Here is a 20,507-nt window from a genome sequence, read left to right on the forward strand (position 1 = left end):
GGTAGAGTAAAACTTATAAAGACATATACACATCAAAAATTCTCTATCTGCATACAGAGCTATTGTAAAAGAAAAAAGGACGCAGTATAAGCTAGTAGGATTTTAATTAAACAGACTCAAATCTTTTGCAACAAACGCAAATATGACAGCTATAACATTTGAAACAGGTCTTCTCTATCTACATTAGAATTACAAAAAGCAGTAAAATGGGTGGCTACTGTGAATTTAAATGAAAAGCTTTGGATCTCATCCTTTGTCTTCACTAAGCAAAACTAGATGATTTAGAGTTAACTATAGCTACCACCCTCACCCTATGCCAAAAGTAGCAAGCAGGTTCAAATTTTCCTTTTTTGAGGATAATCCTTCAGTCTTCTTACGCTAGATTCAAGTAATTGACTTCAAACTGAATAATCAAAAATGCCTTCCATTTCTATATTATATTGTAGACAATCACTTCATTATGAAATAGCTGTCTCAGTCTAGTTTCCATCATGATCTCCTCCTGGGAATCAAGATTGTGGAATAATAAGGAAACATAGCATTTGCTGTCTAAAGTGTACTATACTGGTTAAATTTTTGACAGTGATGAGGTTAAAATTCCAAATTCTAGCTTTCAAACTAGAAATAAGTGTCAGAACAAAAAAAAAAAAAAAAAAGAAAAAGAAGAAAAAGAAAAAAGCAATGACTACTCTTTAAGTTAAAAAAAAAGTAACTGTATACTCTGGGTAGCATTTCAAGTCTAGGTTTTCCAGACTTTTTATGAGAGTAACAAACAGTATGTGGATAAAAAGCTGACTGGTTGTGTGCCAAACTGGAGGGGTTCTTTTCTCATGTTTTCCTACTTTATTTGCTATTACAATGATAATTTTGTAATTATGCATACATACTGAGTTATGCCCATGTACATAACGGCAATCGACTCCATGGACATCCTGAAGTTCATAAGAGCTCATATTATTTAAAGGGCATAACAAAATACAATAATATGTAGAAGCAGCAAAATGCAGGCCTAAACATCCAGAAGTTAAATTCTTTTGACTAGCACAGTACATCAGTGTGGGCAACATAACACAGCCCAAGCTAGATGAACTAAATAGAAACAGTAAGAGGCCCACTACACAACTGCGAGGCACACAAATTGACATTCTCCTATGACATTAGACTTCCTTCTGCAGTCAAGCACTTCTCCATGGAGCCAACAACTTTAGAAAACACATTCATAGAACACAACCATATAGTTGTGTTCATAGAATGTTTTTACTATAAAACATTCAAACCTGAAGATGACACAAAACTAGCAGGCATACTGTGGTTTAAATCAAAGTGTTAAAACACCATAAACTCATCTAGAAAAAAATATGTTTCAGTGAAAGATATATTCTTCCTGAAGTATGAAAGACAGAAAATGAGAAACTCAAGATTAGAGTACCTTGCCCAGACAGTAGTGCTGCAAGGCAAGAGCCACCCATGCCTCTGTCAGTAATAATTAGAAGTAACTCAAGAATGGAACACTATCACGTTTTTTGCAAGTTTCATTTAAAAAAGTGAAAAACAGAGCCCAATGCAAGCCATTTCTAATATGTGGATATCTCAAACACCTCCAAGTGCATTTGCACAACCAGAAAATGCTGCCACAGGATACTATTAAGATCCTTAACATTAGATTAAACATTTCCCTGTCAAGGATTTAAGATTAATTTCACCAAACTTGCTGTAACACTGCTAGTTTTACTACATAAGCACTCAGCTCAGAGGGTCCTAAAATGAAATGAATCATGCAATGTCTTGATAATTGGAAAAATCGTCAATTATGTGCATATTTTCCCTTCAATCCCTTGGGGATAACAAAGACCTATTGTTAGGGATCCTTAACATGATATTAAATGCTATTCTATGAAAGATTTCAGATTAATTCTGCCAATTTTGCCATAACATTGAAAGATATACTACACAAGCACCCAGCTTAAAGAACCCTGAACTGAGATAAATAAGGCAACTCCTGGGTAATCACCTCCAGACAACTAGTTAATTATGCAGATACTTCATCCTCCCATCACTTTTCTCAGGCACTAAGAAGTGTTAGTCAAGAACAATTATGCACATACATGTAGTTAGTAATTTTTTAATATGAAAAAACTGTACTTGTTCCAGAGATGACAACTTAGAGGAAAAGTTCACTATGAAAAAGAATGCAAACCAGAACAATTCACAAAACAAATTCAACTCTGTGAGTTGTAATATGAAAATTCAAAATGCCCTTAAATATGCTCAAAGGGTCAACAGTATAAAGATGTTACACTGAAATAAATTGAGACATTTTTTGTTGAGACTGTACTGTTTACACAGTTTAGGATTTATTTTTGTCAGTTGGTTGGGTTTTTTTTCCTCTTCTTTATTCTATGAGGCTATAATTAGTAAATAAATAAAAAAAGAGCTCTGTATTAAAAAAACCTGCAGACACAATTTAACGTTCTTTTGAACAAAGGGTAGTTATTACACTTACACCTGTTTTTGCTTTCTCTAACACGATCAGGAAATTTTACTACATGATCAGCAGAACAATTTCAGTGACTTACCAGTGAATTTAACTCTCTCCAGATCCATGTTATGCAGGAAAAGTAATTTGCCCACATCTTAAATAAGGTAAACAGGGCAACGAACATTACATAATTTACTCAAAAACCTTCCTTAAAAAAAGTAGTGAGACATCTATAGATCACCCCAGGAGACAAAGAAAACCTTTTACTATCTGTGGTTAAACTGTGTTTAATGTGCAAAACCAAGGAAATCTGAGGTATATTGTCATCTTGACACCATGCCTTGTTTGACCTAAATGGATATTTTATATTTTATAATTTAATCAATCTTTAATGATACCATTGCCCTCACCACCTATATCCTAACTAATTACTGAAGTCTGTTACAGTAAAGTCAAAACTAAGAGCACAGGTTCCTAACCCATTTCACACATATAAGTACATACATGCAAAAATCCATTCTTCTTATGCAGAGGAGACCTGTAACTGTTGCTAAAGCAGTGAACCCAGCACAGAACAGGGCTACCTCTTCAGAGGAGTAAAGATGGAGGAGATGGATATGCACCTTTTTTATGCACACACAAAACCTGGCTCCCAACGCTACCAACCTTACCACTACCTGATGAAACTAAGTTTGGGTATCCCAAAGTTCCATACTAAGCATGACAATGCATAGCAGAAAGGGCTTGACGTGTGAGCTAAGTTGCAGAGGTTTTTTTTTTTGTACAGCATCCACAACAGTCTCTCTCAAAACTGTTCTATCTGGAATTGACCTATGGTAATCTTAAAACTTTTTTCTTGTTCCAAGTAATTTCTTATTATTTAGATCTGCTTTATACTGCAGATATACTGCTGTTGAATATAGAGGTGGAGTCAAGAGAAAATCTAGAGTTCTCAGGCTAGGGTTCATCCTATGAGCAAAAGAAATGCTGGGGATGCTTCAGGCAGTTGCACAATGAAGACATAGCTCTTTTTTTCTTTTTAAAGCAGAAAACATTGCTGTCTCTCATCTTAGAATGGTGGCTTTATTAAAGTTCTCGATGCATCTCTGTTAAAGCAGCCTCTCTTGCTTTCTATACTACCTGCCATTAACCCACTTACAGACTGAAGAAAAGCTAGCAAGGATTTCAGGACTACACAGAATCAATCAATTTTCCTGACAATGTTTTGTGGCTCAAGAAAGAGCATCAGTTTGTGCTACGTACACCAGGAGTGCCTAAAAAACCATACATGACAATAAAGAACATCCCAGCAGCCAGTGGTACCTCTGCTTGATCAGGTTTGCTATTAGTTGTATTACTTTTGTCTACAAGAGCAAAGAGAGAGAATGTGTAGAGAGTGCCTGCACTGGTCTGGTGAAGGGAAGGTGCACAATGGGCAGGGCACAAGCAACCCAGGAGGTTCGTCGATTGTGTGGAAGACAACTTCCTTCTGCAAGTGACAGAGGAGCCGACCAGGAGAGGTGGCGTACTTGACCTTGTGCTCACCAACAGGGAACGGCTCATTGGAAATGTGACGCTCCAGGGCAGCCTTGGTTGCAGTGACGGTCGAGTTTGAGATCCTCAGAACAGGCAGCAAGCTCACTGCCCTGGACTGCATGAGAGCAGACTTTGACCTCTTCAGGAACCTGCTTAGTAAGGTTAAATGGCATACAGCCCTAGAGCACAGGGGGGCTCAAGTCTCTTAGTTGATATTCAAGGATCACCTGCTACAAGCTCAGGAGTGTTGCATCCCAACCAGAAGGAAGTGCAGCAAGGGGCCCAGTCAGGTGAAGTTCCCAATGACTGGAAAAAGGGAAATATAACCCCCATTTTCAAGAAGGGGAAAATGGATGACCCGGGGAACTACAGACCAGTCAGTCTCACCTCTGTGCCTGGCAAAATCTTGGAGCACATTCTCCTGGAAGGCATGCTAAGGTACATGAAAATCAACAAGGTGCTTGATGACAGCCAGCATGGCTTCACTAAGGGGAAATCCTGCCTGACCAATTTGGCGGCCTTCTATGATGGGGCTACAGAACTGAGGGACAGGGGTAGAGCAGTTGATGTCATCTACCTGGACTTGTGCAAAGCGTTCAACACTGCCCCACACGACATCCTTGTCTCTAAATTGGAGAGACATCAATTTGATGGGTGGACCACTCGGTGGATAAAGAACTGGCTGGATGGCCGCACGCAAAGAGTTGTGGTCAATGGCTCAATGTCCAGCTAGAGACCAGTAACGAGTGGTGTCCCTCAGGGATCGGTGTTGGGACCGGTCTTGCTCAACATCTTTGTTGCTGACATGGACAGTGGGATTGAGTGCACCCTCAGCAAGTTTGCCGATGACACCAAGCTGTGTGGTTCGGTTGATAACGCTGGAGGGAACGAATGCCATCCAGAGGGACCTTGACACGCTTGTGAGGTGGGCTGATGCCAACCTCATGAAGTTTAACCATGCCAAGTGCAAGGTCCTACACCTGGGTCGGAGCAATCCCAGGCACAGCCACAGGTTGGGCAGAGAAGAGATTCAGAGAAGCCCTGCGGAGAAGGACTTGGGGGTGCTGGTTGATGAGAAAATGAACATGAGCTGGCTTCAGTGTGTGCTCGCAGCCCAGAAAGCCAACTGTATCCTGGGCTGCATCAAAAGGAGCGTGACCAGCAGGTCAAAGGAGGTGATCCTGCCCCTCTACTCTACTCTCGTGAGACCTCACCTGGAGTATTGCGTGCAGTTCTGGTGTCCTCAACATAAAATGGACATGGAACTGTTGGAACAAGTCCAGAGGAGGGCCACGAGGATGATCAGGGGACTGGAGCACCTCTCATATGAAGAAAGGCTGAGAAAGTTGGGGTTGCTCAGCCTGGAGAAGAGAAGGCTGTGTGGAGACCTCATAGCAGCCTTCCAGTATCTGGAGGGGGCCTATAAGGATGCTGGGGATGGACTATTCATTAAGGATTGTAGTGATAGGATGGGGCGTAATGGGTTCAAACTTAAACAGGGGAAGTTTAGATTGGATATGAGGAAGAAGTTCTTCACTGTAAGGGTGGTGAGGCACTGGAATGGGTTGCTCAAGGAAGCTGTGAATGCTCCATCCCTGGCGGTGTTCAAGACCGGGTTGGAGAACTTTGGGTGACATGGTTTAGTGTGAGGTGTCCCTGCCCATAGTCCTTAAGGTTCTTTCCAACCCTAACTATTATATAATTTTATGATTCTAAGTATCTGCTTTCATGTGCTACTGGCCATTATTTGAGAGAACCCAGGCACGGCTTACTAGAAAGACTTGCACATCATTAAATAAGTAATCAAAACAACAAAAACAGTTTCTTATATAAACAAAGGTGATATATCAAAATGTTGAAAGGGGCAGTTTAAAATTCTTAGCTCTGTTCTTTTTTTCAGAGTAACTTCTAGCTGAATTCTAAAGGCAGCATTCACCAACTTCTAATGACTTCTGCTTAAAAGGAGATACTTTATAGTTTTAGGGTTTTTATATATTTCCATTTCCTGCTTCTCTTCGAGGTGGACACTGAAATACTCTCAAATGGGGACATAAGACTAATATTCTTAAGGCATTGCTGAAAAGTGCTAGATGAAATACTGTTATGCACACAACTGATCTCATGTATTATTTACACAGCAGATCAAAACTAAGGTGAAAACTAAAACTGCAATTGCAAATATAAATACTAAGGAACTGAAGAACTACGTGTATAAATACAGGTACACTGATCACAAAGGTACATAATTAGCTACCAGAAAACAGCCCATATGAGGAAATTAGCTAGCAGGAAAACAGCCCATATGAGCAATTCTGTGGTACAAAACACAGAGGAATCCCATGTCCTCTTATGAGCAATCTCAGAGTTTGGAAGGTATAAATGTAAATAAATGTACATGTAAATGGAAATGTAAAACACAGAGCTACAATATTAAGAATCAAAGACACACTATCTCAAAGTCATATTTCAAATTCTAGATTTCTTGGGCAATACCTGCATATTTTCTGAAGCACACTATTTTTCCAACATTAAATCCACGAACCATATCCAACAACAAACCTGTGAAGCATATCCCAACACCCCTTCATGAAAACATCCCCACTTCTGATAATGTTCTTCCAAACAATCTTCCATTTGCTGGAAACAGGCCCCTGGCTAAAGCACAACAGGCATATACTTTAATAATCTCTTGATTACCTGGATACAGCCTGAAACACCTAATAAATCTGTCTATTTTTCAAGTTGAGTGGGACTGATTTCCCCAGGGTTTCTTTGTCAGATCCATTTTAGTACTTAATATGAAGAGAAAATTATCTGAGAAGGTCAAATCCGACATGAAAAACTAGAAGTACACACAGATGAAGACTTCTGCCACATTTAAAATAAATGTACATTTGCTTTTTCTTAGGCCCTATCTTTGTTCAGTCTTTATTTAACAGTGCATATGCTTCATAGCTTGTAACAAGCTTGATAACATACTCAAATAGCCAGGACTTTCAACATTTGAACAGTAATTAAGTAAAAAACGGGATGCTATTTTTTCCTACCATTTTGCTATCAGTAAATAATCAAAAGGTATTTACCACATGACTTCTTATTGCAGAAAATTACTTGAAATTTCTAAACAAAAGTTTGAGACACAGATAATTTTAATCCCCAATTATCTAACCAAGTTAATTTAATGAAGAAGTTTTCCATTCTGCCTATGTTCTATTTCCATGTCAACTATCAACAGTACAAATAATTGCTGTATTGACTTACAGGTAAGCTTAACCACTGGTAACAAACAGCATAAAAATCTCTTGCTCTAGTCCTCTTTGTTCTTTACTTTAAAACCAAAATTTGATAGGAACTTGTACTAGATTTTTGCTCTCACTGTAGTAACAGGGATTTAAAATACATTTTTTTAAAGAATGCAAAAAAGTATAGGCAAAAGAACATGAATTTTTTAAAAGGCAAGAAGACAGCACTAATGATACTACAAATAGTTAAATAACAGACATAGCCAGATTATTAAAAATGTAGATAATTACATTTAATATGGATGGATGTAATTATGCATATTCATTTTCATATTCCCTACAGTGAATATTTACATCAAAGTTTAAACTACCCTTCAAAGTTCTAAAAGGAAATCTTATAAAATGCTTCAACATACTACTGCACAACCTGAAACTGCAACTAAATGCAGTTCAAAGAAACTGCATTTTTTTCAGATGTATCTATAAAGTGTGGCAATACTGGCAATGTAATATACTGGGCATAATGCAGTGTCCTATCATTCATCAAGCTTTTATCACAGAATTTAGTGCTGAAGACTTTAGATCACCACCTACTTTCTCTCAAATTTCAGGGTCAGATCCTGCAAATTTTGCAGGATCCAAAACCAAAATACAATTTTTATTCTTGCAAATATTGTAGAAGGATGGTTTTGACAATTTCTTTGGGTAGTCTCATGTGTGAGAATTTCTCACGTAAGACTTCTTTCATGTTTAATCTCCATTAAACAATGCTGTACAAAACAAAGGAAAACAAGGTCAAAGATATTTTTGCACTTCACTATTGAAAGGAAGTAAAGAAGAAAGGGTATTTTACCTGAGTCTCCACACCTTGCTCAAGCAACCTTTTAGCCTGGTTTTCCACCTCAATCCGAGCTCTTGCAATAAAAAGCAAGTCATTTTCAATTACTTCTATTCCAGAGAGATCTATCCCTTGAGAAAGGTAATCTATAAAAGCAACAAAACACCGATAAGGATGATGTAGGATAATGGAACATCTTAAACATACTCAAACACTTAGAATTCACACTTAGTTCCAAGGGATATTTTTACATACAACAGTTGACAACAGAGTACATCAAAGTAATGCATTATACCAGAAAAAATGAAAATCAGAACATTATTACTCAAGAAAACCTGGATTTTTGGTACAATGAATTTACTCCACCGCACTTCTCTTAGACCCAGACATTGCTGAAGAAGTACAAAGCATGAGCTCTAGGAACACCAGTCAGAGGGCAGGAAGACGCAAGAAGTCATCTCCTTGTCCCAGAGGATTAACCAGGTAATTAAACTTCTCTAACCAAATATTTGAATAAGCATAATTTGCTCCAAGATCTGAAATTCCAGATGTATTACACAGGAATAGATTTAAACTACACTTCATCTATTTAAATTGCACTTCTAAACATCTGGTATCAAACATGGAAAAAAGGCAAGAAAAGAAAACTTAAAAAAAAAAAAATCACAGACACATCACAATATTTATTATCATTGTTGAAACCAGAGTCAGTAGGACAGCTACAGACTAGTGGACAGGACTGGTGACTGCAACAAGAAAATCTGCTTAAACTCAACTTTTGTCACTGGCTATGCAGATCTGGCCAAATCACTTCACCTTTCACTAATAACTACTTATTAATGAGAACACTTCAACATGTAGAAAACCAACACTTCATCTCCCTTTATCAAAGGAGGCTTCAATCTGTGACATCCCTTCTCCCAGAAAAATTAACTTTCTTTTAAAAGGAGTGACACTGTAATGCCAGCTCTTTGGACTATTTAGGCTTTTCACGTGGGACAATTTTAGTTATGAAACACAACTAAGGGTTTCAAAAAAAAAGATTTTCATGCTCCCTGAGGTCCCTGACCTCTATGTTCCCTCCTCTTGGCTCTTTGCTTGATCTTGCACTTCTGCCCTAACCTAACTGGTGACCTGTTCTTGATAGAAGGACTGGAGAATGGATGCCTCTTTCCAGATGTCTTTAATTTCTTTGTGACACTCACTTGGGATGCAACAAATGTATATTCAGTTTCCTTCAGGCTAATGAAGATCTAAAGCTTATATTGGGCTAGAACTCAAATCATTCAAACATTATGCAATTATACCCATAACTATTGCACACTTTTGCAAATCAAGCCAACTACGGCCACTGCTCTGAAATCCGTGTTTCTGGAATATGGAAAGCACAACCTGAGAACACCTACTGCTTCAGGCTCCTCCAAAAACAGATGCACCTCTCCACTCAAAATTACAATATAAATCAGGTGTGAACTGGATGATTAAATTTATAAAATGAACATGTCTGGGTACCTTAGATTAGATCTGCAGAGAAATGTAAAAGCAGCCTAGAAAACTATGCCACTGCTTATCTCCAAGATATGCAGGACTATTCTCCTTTACACAGGTCTCAGCATTTTGCTCAATCAAGCAGGTCATCCACTGCTTCCTTTGAAAGAACCAATAAACCCAACAAAACAATGGCCAAGGCATTTCACCCAGCGTCAGATACTTCTTCATAAAACAACATCGCACTATTTCCATTTACAACCAACCCACTATGACTTCTTAATAATGTTATCTTCCTTCTACGTCCTCCCAGTAAGTTTATTAAGACACAGACCTAAATTCCAACTAAGCTGACTGACCTTTTAATTCTTCGCCACATAAGTTTTCACCTTAGTAGCCAATTATTTTTGTTTATTCACAATAAACTAATCTAAGCATCAGATTAAATTTAGCAACCACATGTTCACAACTGAACACAAAATTCCAAGTGAGTCACTTCACAGCTAGGCAGAGAAGAACATCCCCATACCTGCAGATGAAAAACACCAAAAAGAATGAAGATGCAGAAACAGAAACAAAAAGTTTAGAGAAATACTGCACAAAGCTTAGTAAGTCATAAAGGAAATCAACTCTCTCAACAGTACAGTCTGTCAAAATAGGCTTTAGCCTACTAAGAATAGGCCTGAAAATGCTTTTGTCTGTATGCATTTGTTTAAAAATGGATCAGAGAAGTCAAAGGACAGCCGAGCAGCACGACAGCACACCTCATGCTGCACAGGCTGTTAACGAAGCCCTGTATCCAGGTATGCTTACAAAGCTGCTTTTGCTAGGGGCTACAGCAACCACACTTACCCATTACTTCGCTGCAACTTTTTGCTGTGACTAAGCTGAATAACTGCAGGTGGCCTTGCATCAGAACCTATTAAGACTAATATTAAACCTCCACTAACTTCAATTACTAATTTCAATGAACAAGTGTCTTGAATGCAGAGACTAGTTTTCTGACCCCTTCCTCTCAGCTGCACAGGGAAAAAAAGTGTGAAGAGCTTAGCGCATGGGAAGTCTACTGCCATAGTGAACTCTGAAGAAATTTCTTGGCAACATGAAATTAAAAAGGGTGCAAATATCACCAAAGACATATATAGCCCACAAATACAAGATCTGCTGTGGAGTTCACTTATGTCATAAAATCGTATTCTGCAACCCCAGGCTGCTTAAACAAACTAAAATTAAAATATGGTTCTGATCTCCTAAATGCACAAAAAAATCTGTGGAAGAGAACTAAACAAGACACGGTTTCTCCCTGCTGCATTTTATCTCAAAATCTAAATTCAGCCATTTCAAGTGCTAAAAATCTAATCTTTCTGATGTTTTTAAGAAAGGAACAGAAAGACCATGCTATTTTGGCTTCTCCAGATACATCCATCTGTGCCTTAGACTGGCAGCCACCTCCTGCTGAACTGCCAAAATCTGCAGCTTTGTTTCAAATTTTCTGCAATCCTAACAAAATTAGGACAATTGCTTGAGGACAATGCATTTCGGCAGGACATCAAAACAGAGGGTATTTCTGCAAGTTCCGTGGTTAGATATCCTGCTATGGATGCTCCCAGTTGCTGTTCTAACCAGTAGGAAAGCCTAGCAATCATATTTTACTGCTTACAGAAGAAAAGCAGTTTTCGTAAGGACAGCAGGTTTACAGCAGAAACACCTGCAAGTGCTGTCCTTCCATTCTTATGCAAGAGCGGAAGCTGCAGCACAGGCAGGGTGTGCACCTTTTGATTGTTTTTATTGTCTAAGCAGACAATATTAGAAAACTCTACACTTGAGTATTCTCAAGAGTGATGCTGCTATCACAGAGAGCACAATGAAGCCAAGCAGGAGGGCAGTTGACGAAGGTGGGGCCGAGATCATAGGCAGAACCACAGTGCCTTTGGGATCCAGTTTATTTAAAACAGCGCAGAAGAACTCACACATTCCAACCTGACAATTTTAGTTAGTAAAGAAACCACGTCATGTGAAATACAATGAAGATACTCCTAGTTACTAACTAAGGTGCTTGTTACTAAGCTTCAGGTGCTTGTGCAATCCTTACTTTGTTTCTTGTCATGCAGTCAGTCGATAACACTATGGTCACGATCAGAGGTGAGGGTGACATGGGTTGTAAAGTACTTGTGTCTTCTTAGGAATCAAGCACACACAAGGGCTTATCTTCCAGTTAGCTCAGACTCGGCAGACTGGGGCCGAGTTTAAATTTGTCAGCTCTCCTGCTTTAACCTTAAAGCCCTAGAGTAAAACTAATACTATGTTAGCTGTAAGAGGTTTAGTGAATACAGCATTTATAACTGCCATTCTACCTTATCAGATTTAAAAAGCACATATTTAATATTTTGGTAACCTTGAGAAGACTTGTGCTTTAAATGAATTAGAACCTAAGTATCTTATGACATCTCATGCCAGGGCCAGATGCAGTTGGACAGGCATTGCCCTCACACCAGCATGGCATGCAGCCTCGTTGCTCCAGCCACTTCTGCTCAGTGGAACCAGAGAGAAAATCTGAGGAGGGAGCTACAGTCCTGTAGCCACTCCACTACCTCCCATCCTCAGGTAACTGTTAACTCTTTACATAGGTTCATAAAAACAAAAGCAAATCCTCAACTCTCCCATACAGTGTTAGTATTGCTTCCACCTTATTAAGCTTGGAAAGCACAGCTGGAAATGACTTTTTAAGGACTTAAAACACAGATTGCCTGCTGAATCCTCTTCTTGAACAAAAATACTGTATGTCAAGTCAGAATATACTGAGCCCTAGGAATCAGTGACATTTATAACCTACCTCTGCCTAACAAAGGGTATTTCTTCAAGGAAAAATATTTCTGTCATTCCAATTCAAAATGTTATTGATTTACTAAATGTAAACAGTTTCTCTAATCTACTGGCCGAGATGCTTAAAAATGCATTTTTCAAACCCAGTTAGTTATGTAAGCAGAGTTTAACAGACAGCAATAAATCCGATATGCACACAGTACACGAGGCAGAAAAACAATACTTTGAGCAACAAGGTTAGCTTTTCTTAATCTAAGTGACTCAACAACATGGACTCTTTCTATTATGTAATCTCATTTTTTGACCTCTGTACGCAATGAAGACAGGGGAAAAAAACCTTTTTAGTACTATATTAAAGTATGTTTTGTAAAAAAGATAGCTATGAAGCTAGCACCCCTATGAGCTCCACAAAAACCTGTATTATGCTCTTCATTTAGTCTGAGTTGCTTGTGAGCTTTTGTTAGAACTAGAGAATCAACAGAAGTCTACCGAGGACAGTCAGGTGCACTAACAAAGAGGAAACCAGGACAGCCAGTAATAAACCAATGTGATTAGACTGCATCACTCAAGAGGCTACTTGAGCCAAATGAGAAATCCTTCCATGCTCTGAGACGTAACCTCAGTAATGCTAATAAACTGGGGGTAAAATGATACTAGAAGAGCTGAAGTGGATTCCCTAGGAGCAAACCTCAGATCAGCACCACGACCTCAATACATAACTATCAAGATTCCGATGACACATTCAGAGGTGTTTCATTAGACATGGGGGAGTGGAAATAAAGGAGATTAAGCCATTCCTGAAATTCTAAATAAAATCACAATCATAAAATCATAGATTTTTATTTCCCTGTTTGGGGCTTATTTCTTTTGCATGGATCAGTTGTTTTATCTTGCTTCTGCAGTCTCAGTTGCAGAAAATGTTGTTGATATCTGTACCTTAAGGCCATCCTTTTTTCATAATGAAGAAAGATTAGAATTCTGGAAGAAACTACTAAAATTCCAAAAAGTCAACAGGTATGAAATGAGACCCAAGAGTTCTGCTAGGATTTAAGTACGCAGAACAGGAGAGGCTACCAAAACATGAAAACATGATTTATTACTAAATAGTACTGAAGACTGCTACAATGCAAACATTACAGTGCATAGAGCACAGCATTCGTACAGAAAATGTCTCTCAAGGTTAACTTAAGCATCAGAACAAATTGGTTGAAACTGTCCATTAGAAATGGCATATTACAAATAAAGAACTTCAAAATGGAGTAAAACTTCAATGTTATTAGTACTTAGAGCTGATCTGAGTGCAGGCTGCCCTGAACAGAACGTTCTCTAATTTCCACCTCTGTGCCCTGAACCTGCTAGCCTGCTCTTTCACTGCAGCCCCACCTCCAAGTCTTAGCACTTATGAGAGTTTTTTGAGTTAGCTTTCATCTAAAGGAATTCTCTCAACTGGTGCAGGATGCAGACACATAAGAGCATATGGAGAGAACAGAAACTCACAGGCAGGATACAACTTCCCCTACTTGGTGGAAGCTTGTGTGGTTTGGTAGAAGATGCTCATGAAACTGAATCTAAACTGCTATTTGCAATACTTATTTCTGCCACACAAAATTAGAAGGGACTGGACAGATATTGTAAAATCATACAAAATCTTTAATGAGGGAGAATTCTCAGTAATGCTAATCAGCTTCAGTTTTTAAAAGGGTTATTAAACATTCAGTCTTTGGTCCTACAGAAGTGCCTAGATACAAGCACAAAAAAAACAGTGTATTGATTTGTTAGAACTGCTGAGGACTCATCTGAATTTTTCCCATATGCTTATAAAGTAATTCAAAGTAATTTACTAATTCAAATGGGCCACAAATCTAATCCAGCATGGAAACTTCCATGGTCCTAATGGAAATGGCAGTTATAGCCCTAGCTACTGAAAAGCAAGGATGAGATTCTGTTTGCCTCACTTGTACCTGAACCAACAACCCAGGATGCTGCTGGGCCTGAACTGTTTAGTTTTATCAATGCAGGTAATACAAAACTAAAAACAGTCTTAGAACAGAGCCTGAGATCCCAACATCTCAGCAAAGACCCAACGCTCACTCTTTGGTGAAAGCAACCTAATGTTTTATATTACATCTTTATTCTCTAAGTGGAATAGGCAACACCCTAACTTAAAGAATAGTCTATTTCTTGGAGGCACTTGTATCTTCCATGCAACTGATGCATAGAGCAGGTGGGGAATGGCAAGAGCGGGCACATTTGTATGTCTTCAAGCTGGAAGATGGTGCCTCCAAAAAGAACCTTTCCCCGTGTTCTAATTGGACTAATTCTCCACACACAGGCTGAAATGACTGCCTCACACTCTGTATCAGGCACCAAAATACTTGCTCAAGCAAGGCTTATATTAGGGTTTTAAATCAAGTGAAATGGATTCCTCTACAGTTACTATGAAACAATACCTTACAGCCAGGTTATCCAACATGAGCTCCTCACAAAAAGATGTTTATTCCTATGAAAACCACACAGATTAAGTTGCCTTGCAAAGTATTCAAACTAAGAATGTCACTGCTCTATATTATGTACTGTATGCAATATGCTATATATTTTATATATAAACAAAACTAGTAATCTATGTATTTACAAATCTATTAATATTTAAATTATTAATTTTCATTTTTTTCTGCAGGTGTTATGAATTCACTACTAAAGAGGAGGAAAAATTTATTTCTAAAATGCCAGTTACTTACAAAACTCCTGCTCTCTGCTTCCTTTTCCTACAGGACAGGATTCCTGCAAATGTTTCCTTTCCTTAGTGAAACAAGACTAAAATCTCTCTCTGTCGCTAAAATGAAATTAAGTTCCTGTGAAAACTGATCTTTATTTAACCAATTTCTACCATCTTAAAAATTAACTATTCATATGCATAATACATAAGGCTTCATTTTTTAGCTGAAGGTAATATCAACTGAGGCAAAACTGTCCTGCTGGAGACGGAAACGAGTGGGGCCAGTGGTGCTGTATTTCTGTTTGCTTTCTCAGACAGCACGTTAACACACCCTTGCTGTTTAAGTCCAGGAAAGGAAATAGAATGTATTAGATAACCCTGTATAGTTTCTGACAGCTGTCCCTAGTGAAGGGAAACATTAAAAATAAAACAAAGCAAAACACTTCTCAGTTTTTCATCAACAATCACATGCCAAGACTGGTTTCATTTTAGAGAAATTAGGTCAACAGTACCAAAACCAAACCAGTGCAAAGCACATGATTCAAAGAAAGGAAAACCTGAATCACTCATTTAAACACAGACAATTATGTCGTACTGCAAAACAGACCTGTCATCTATATTGTATCATTACAGAATGGTTTGGGTCAAAGGGGCATTTAAAGATCATCTAGTCCAACACCCCTACCACGGACAAGGACAACTGTCCCGATACCATGCTGATCAAAGCCCTGTCCAACCTGACCTTGAACACTTCCAATGATGAAGCATTAACTTACCTGATTAAAGCTTTGCTTCAGAAGAAAATTAGGAATTCGGTAGATCACATAGGTATGAAATAATTGAATTTCTTCTAGCATGTTCAAACAAAGGGAAAGCTTTTAGGTGTAGAAGCAGGTTGGAATAAGAAGGAATGAGTTATTGTCCTGCACTTGGGATCATCTTTGTTTCCTCCAAATGATTTTTGCTGATTTTTGTAAAGAACACGGTTTGTGTAAAAATATTTAGTAGGGCTTTAATATAATCTATGACCAATCCTATTTAGAGAGGAGACTTGCCGTTTCTTTCCAGACTGCATGCATAAAACTAAAAAAACACACCCAAAGTTGACAGCAATACTGGAGGAGCACTGAGGAAGACCAACTAGTTATTTTTAACGTTATATTAAAGCTGCATTTAAATTGTCTTGATGGAAGAGTTAATTCCTGCTGCTCCCTGAGCTGGAAATCAGATGTCAGGCGGGATCTAGAATTGATGGAAATGAGTTTGGTATCTATTTTTGTCATCATCACTGACTTAACAATGAGCACCATATTTTGGAGACATTACTGTGAAAATGCCATGATTCAGAAAATAGCTTAACACACCAAGACAAACATTACTTAGGTCTAATCACAAGTTATACCACACTACTCCCACATTCACTTAGGCCTAAAGCAAGAGCTGCTGAATCCCTTTAAGGTTCCCCCACCAACGCACCATTAGATCCCCCGACTCAACCCTCCCCTCACCCCTGAACACTCACAACCTTGCATAACCACAACCTGCCAAACCTACCACTTTCTATTTTGCCCACCATCTCCTCTACTCCCTGGACTGCCAGGTTCAAAGGGCAGTGGGCAGTGACTCCACATCTAGCTTGTGCTGGTCAGCCTTGAGGCTGGTACTGTTTAATATCAGCATTAGGAACCTGGGTGATGGCACGAAATTAACCCTCTGCGAGTTCATGGGTGACAGCAATTTGAGGATGTGTTCAGTACCCTGGAAGGCAGAGCTGCCATCCTGAAGAACCTCCACAACTCTGACAGACAGATGGAAACATCATGAAGTTCAACAAAAGCAAATTCAGCCCTGTTCAACCTTGGGTGCCATGACCCTATGCATCCTAACAGGTCAGGTGCTCACTGGCTGGAAAGAAGCTTTGTAGAAAAGGACACAGTGGTGTAAAGCAACATAAATCAGCAGTATGTCCTTGTGGCAGAGGCAGCTGACTGGGTGTAGCTAGCGTGTAGCCAGTAGATTGAAGGAAGTGATTATTATTATTATTATTTGGCACTTTTAGGGCCACTGTACTCACTGTCTCCCAGAATGACTGACAAACTGGAGTGAGTCCAACAGGGAACCACCAAGACTGAACATGAGGAGAGGCTGAGAACTGTGTTTGTTGACACAGAAAAAAAATGTTTAAGAAAAGATGTAACTACTGTCATCTGCTGCTTAACAGGTGGTCAGCAGAAGACAGAGCCAGACTTCTCTCAGAGGTGCACAAAGACAGGACAAGAAGCAAGAGATGGAAGCTACATCATAGGAAATTCTAATTAGATATCTGGGGAGTGCACTGTATTTGGGTGCTGTACACCTTACCCATGGAGGGTATTAACTCACAGGAATGCACGGTTTATGTTTCAATAAAATTCAAATTGGTAAAGCATGAAACATTAAGATCTAGAACTCTAAAAGATCACCCTGAGCTTCTTAAGCCTTCCCTCAAAACAAGCTAATTTGAGAAACTTCCTCAAGAGCTCCCAAAACATTTTTAGTAACTAAAACTGCATTTTGTCTAAATTCTCTGTGATAAGATACTCCCAAAGAACTGTAACATTCATGCCATTCATCAGCAGCATTTGGATGGAGCTGAAACCAAATCCACCCTAAATATTCTATATCTATTCAAAAGAAAACTCCTTACACCAATACCTATACATTACAAGTCCCTGACACATCACAAAACCAAAACCAGTATCTTTATCATTTACAAAGTCCACATTTCAGTCTGATAATTAAGATTGTTCTTCAGTAAAAATAAACAGAAAAAGAATCCCACTTCTCCATAATAAATTCACTGAAGTTTAATTTAGAAGCTGCACAGATAAGGAAGGAACTGCTCTTCGGATATATGTGGACTTTCAAAATCAAAATTATTGTGGCAACAAAGCAATGATACCTCTGCAAGTCAATACTCCTCTTGAACTTTTTGTTGAGGTAAAAATAAAGAATGTAGCCAGTAAAGAGCTAGTTGTCCTATTTCTGTTTTGAACAGACTTCATAACATCACAGATGCAAAGCAAAGTGTACAGCATATGTGAAAAAGATGGAAACAGAAAGGGGGACAGAAAGGTATAATGTAGAACAGGAGAGATATGCAGCCCAAGTGGGGGACTACTAAATAAATGAACTTACAGGTTGAAAATGATGAGAATCGCAGTATGGTCAAACATAAGATGCAGAAAACTATGAAGGAATGTAGCTTGTGAAAGAATACCAATACAAATCAGTTTGTACAGTTTGGTCTTACTACTCCATGAGACTAATTTAGTGCCATCATCTGCTTTCCGCCTTGACAATTTCCTCCCCACCTAAGCCCATACCTTTGCACTGCTTGCTCATTACCAATGCCAACAGCATTTCTGCTCAAATTTCAGGAGGACATCCAAGACTGGAAAACAAATGGGTGAATAAAACTTGTTTTTAATAAATTTAAAGCAGACATTAAACAGGATTTTTATTGTCAGTGAAAAAAATCATAAAATCCAAAGAGGTGAACAATAAGCAGTCCTTGAAATGGTGCACCACATCAGTATATAAAATGAAGCAGGATGAAAAGAAATGTATTCTCGTATCTGCAAGAGATAATTACATTGAAAATATATTGCAATTGTATCATACACCCATGTAAAGAAATTATGCCCTTCTAACTGTATTACTGGAGTGGCTGAAGAAAACCATCTCTTTCCCAAATAAAGACAAGGACTCATCTAAATGAAGGTATATGATTTTGTCTTTCTCTTATTTGCTTCGGTAACTAAAGCCATGAAAGCAAGCAAAATAGTTATGAGTAGAGGGATGGAAAAGATAACAAATTTACATGTTGGCAGCTTTTAAATATTATTGATATGTTATCATTCAATAGCTAGGTAGAAGTCCTTAATATAGAGCATTATGTAAAGGTACTGTGACTCAGTTTCCATCAGTACCATCCCATGTTGCAATAGGCATAGGCAATGATAAAAGAAAGTGAAGGAAAATGGATGATGTGTTTCAAAAAACTTAGTCAAAAATAACTTCTTTCAAACATCCCACCAGTTGCTGAGACATCAAATTAGCTGACTCTTAACTGAATCAGTGCCCTCAAAGCAGGGCACAAGAGATGTTGGCTCATTTGTGTGTTTTAAGTCACAATGCTAATGGTTAATGACCTAATTCTTGAATACTTTCCTATCTTGACAAAGGTATACATGGACAGTTACAGACTTAAAATGTACAAGCCTACAAGTACTGAGTGGGTTACTTCTAGCTGCACTTCATTTTTTCACTCCAGTGAGATATATCCTACATTTTTTGAGGTTTCATCATTATTTTTGCACTAAAACATGCATCCAAAAATGTCAGTTTGTACATGAGAGAACATGGATCACTTCTAATGCATGCTTGTAAATGCCAGCAGATCAGTAGAGCTACAGCACTGTAAAATTGATTTAATAACCCATGTTGCTATCTTGGCCCCTGGATAAGGGGAAATACTACTTTTTTCTTTAATATAAGCTGTAAATATTTCTTCCATATTCCTCTCTCCTTATGGGTCCCTCCTGCCACTTTTCAACACCCACCATTCACCCCTTTCATACTTACACCTTCAGGAAAACATTTCTAAAAAAGCAGAACTGCGTTTTCCTTAGCATCAGCTTTGTTAACTCCCTCGGTACTTTTGGATATATGTAATTTTTGTGTTTAATAAATGCATATTTAATTCCTCCCACCTCTTTCTTGGCATACTATCAATAACTTCCTGCAATTAGCTGCAGATTTACTTGATTTTATCATCTTTACAGTCAACAGATGTTGCATAGGCTATAAATCACCCAGGTTTCATGTACCTCACATACTCTGTGGGAGAACAAAGTGAACCTTGTATTATTCAGAGTGCTTCTGTAGACAACTTGTATAAAACAAAATTGCAAAACATTGTGCAATATATCTGATCTCCTACAGACAAGCCTTTTTAAATTTAGAGATCAGCCTATTGCAGAAACCTGCCCAGTCTGCCAGAATTCTTGCCAGTTCTTCTAGCAGTAACAAAACTTAGCAACAGTACTAAAAGATGGGCAAGAAAAGAATGCTGCTTGAAAGCCAAACTTAACAGTGTTCAGATTCCAAATACTTGCATTTGAAGTTAGCCTCTACAGATGCTTGTCGTTTGACCTTGCAGTAGAAATATAAAGTATTTAACCCTGACACAAAGACTGACAGCAGTTACATCTGCTGATGCTTTGATACTTTCTATCTCAAGCAATTTGGATAGTGAAACTGAAAAAAACAAATAACTTTAAACACCGCCACCATCCCCTGACAATTTGTTGCAGTTGCTAAAAAAGTTATATAGACACAAAT

General features: G+C 38.4%; 1 protein-coding gene across 2 annotated transcripts in view; it reads right to left on the minus strand.

The window, feature by feature from the left end:
- The window catches only part of COG5 (component of oligomeric golgi complex 5), a 191,988-nt gene that overhangs the window by 104,115 nt on the left and 67,366 nt on the right, over nucleotides 1-20,507 (minus strand). For both annotated transcript variants that reach the window (XM_061467420.1, XM_061467418.1), the window contains exon 7: nucleotides 8,111-8,241. In XM_061467420.1, the coding sequence (XP_061323404.1) occupies nucleotides 8,111-8,241 (131 nt within the window). The remainder of the gene's footprint in view (nucleotides 1-8,110; nucleotides 8,242-20,507) is intronic.

Source organism: Pezoporus flaviventris, unplaced genomic scaffold (assembly GCF_033815535.1).
Source record: "Pezoporus flaviventris isolate CSIRO_AGI_PZ_B2104156 unplaced genomic scaffold, CSIRO_AGI_Pfla_v1 ptg000045l, whole genome shotgun sequence".
Taxonomy (NCBI): domain Eukaryota; kingdom Metazoa; phylum Chordata; class Aves; order Psittaciformes; family Psittacidae; genus Pezoporus; species Pezoporus flaviventris.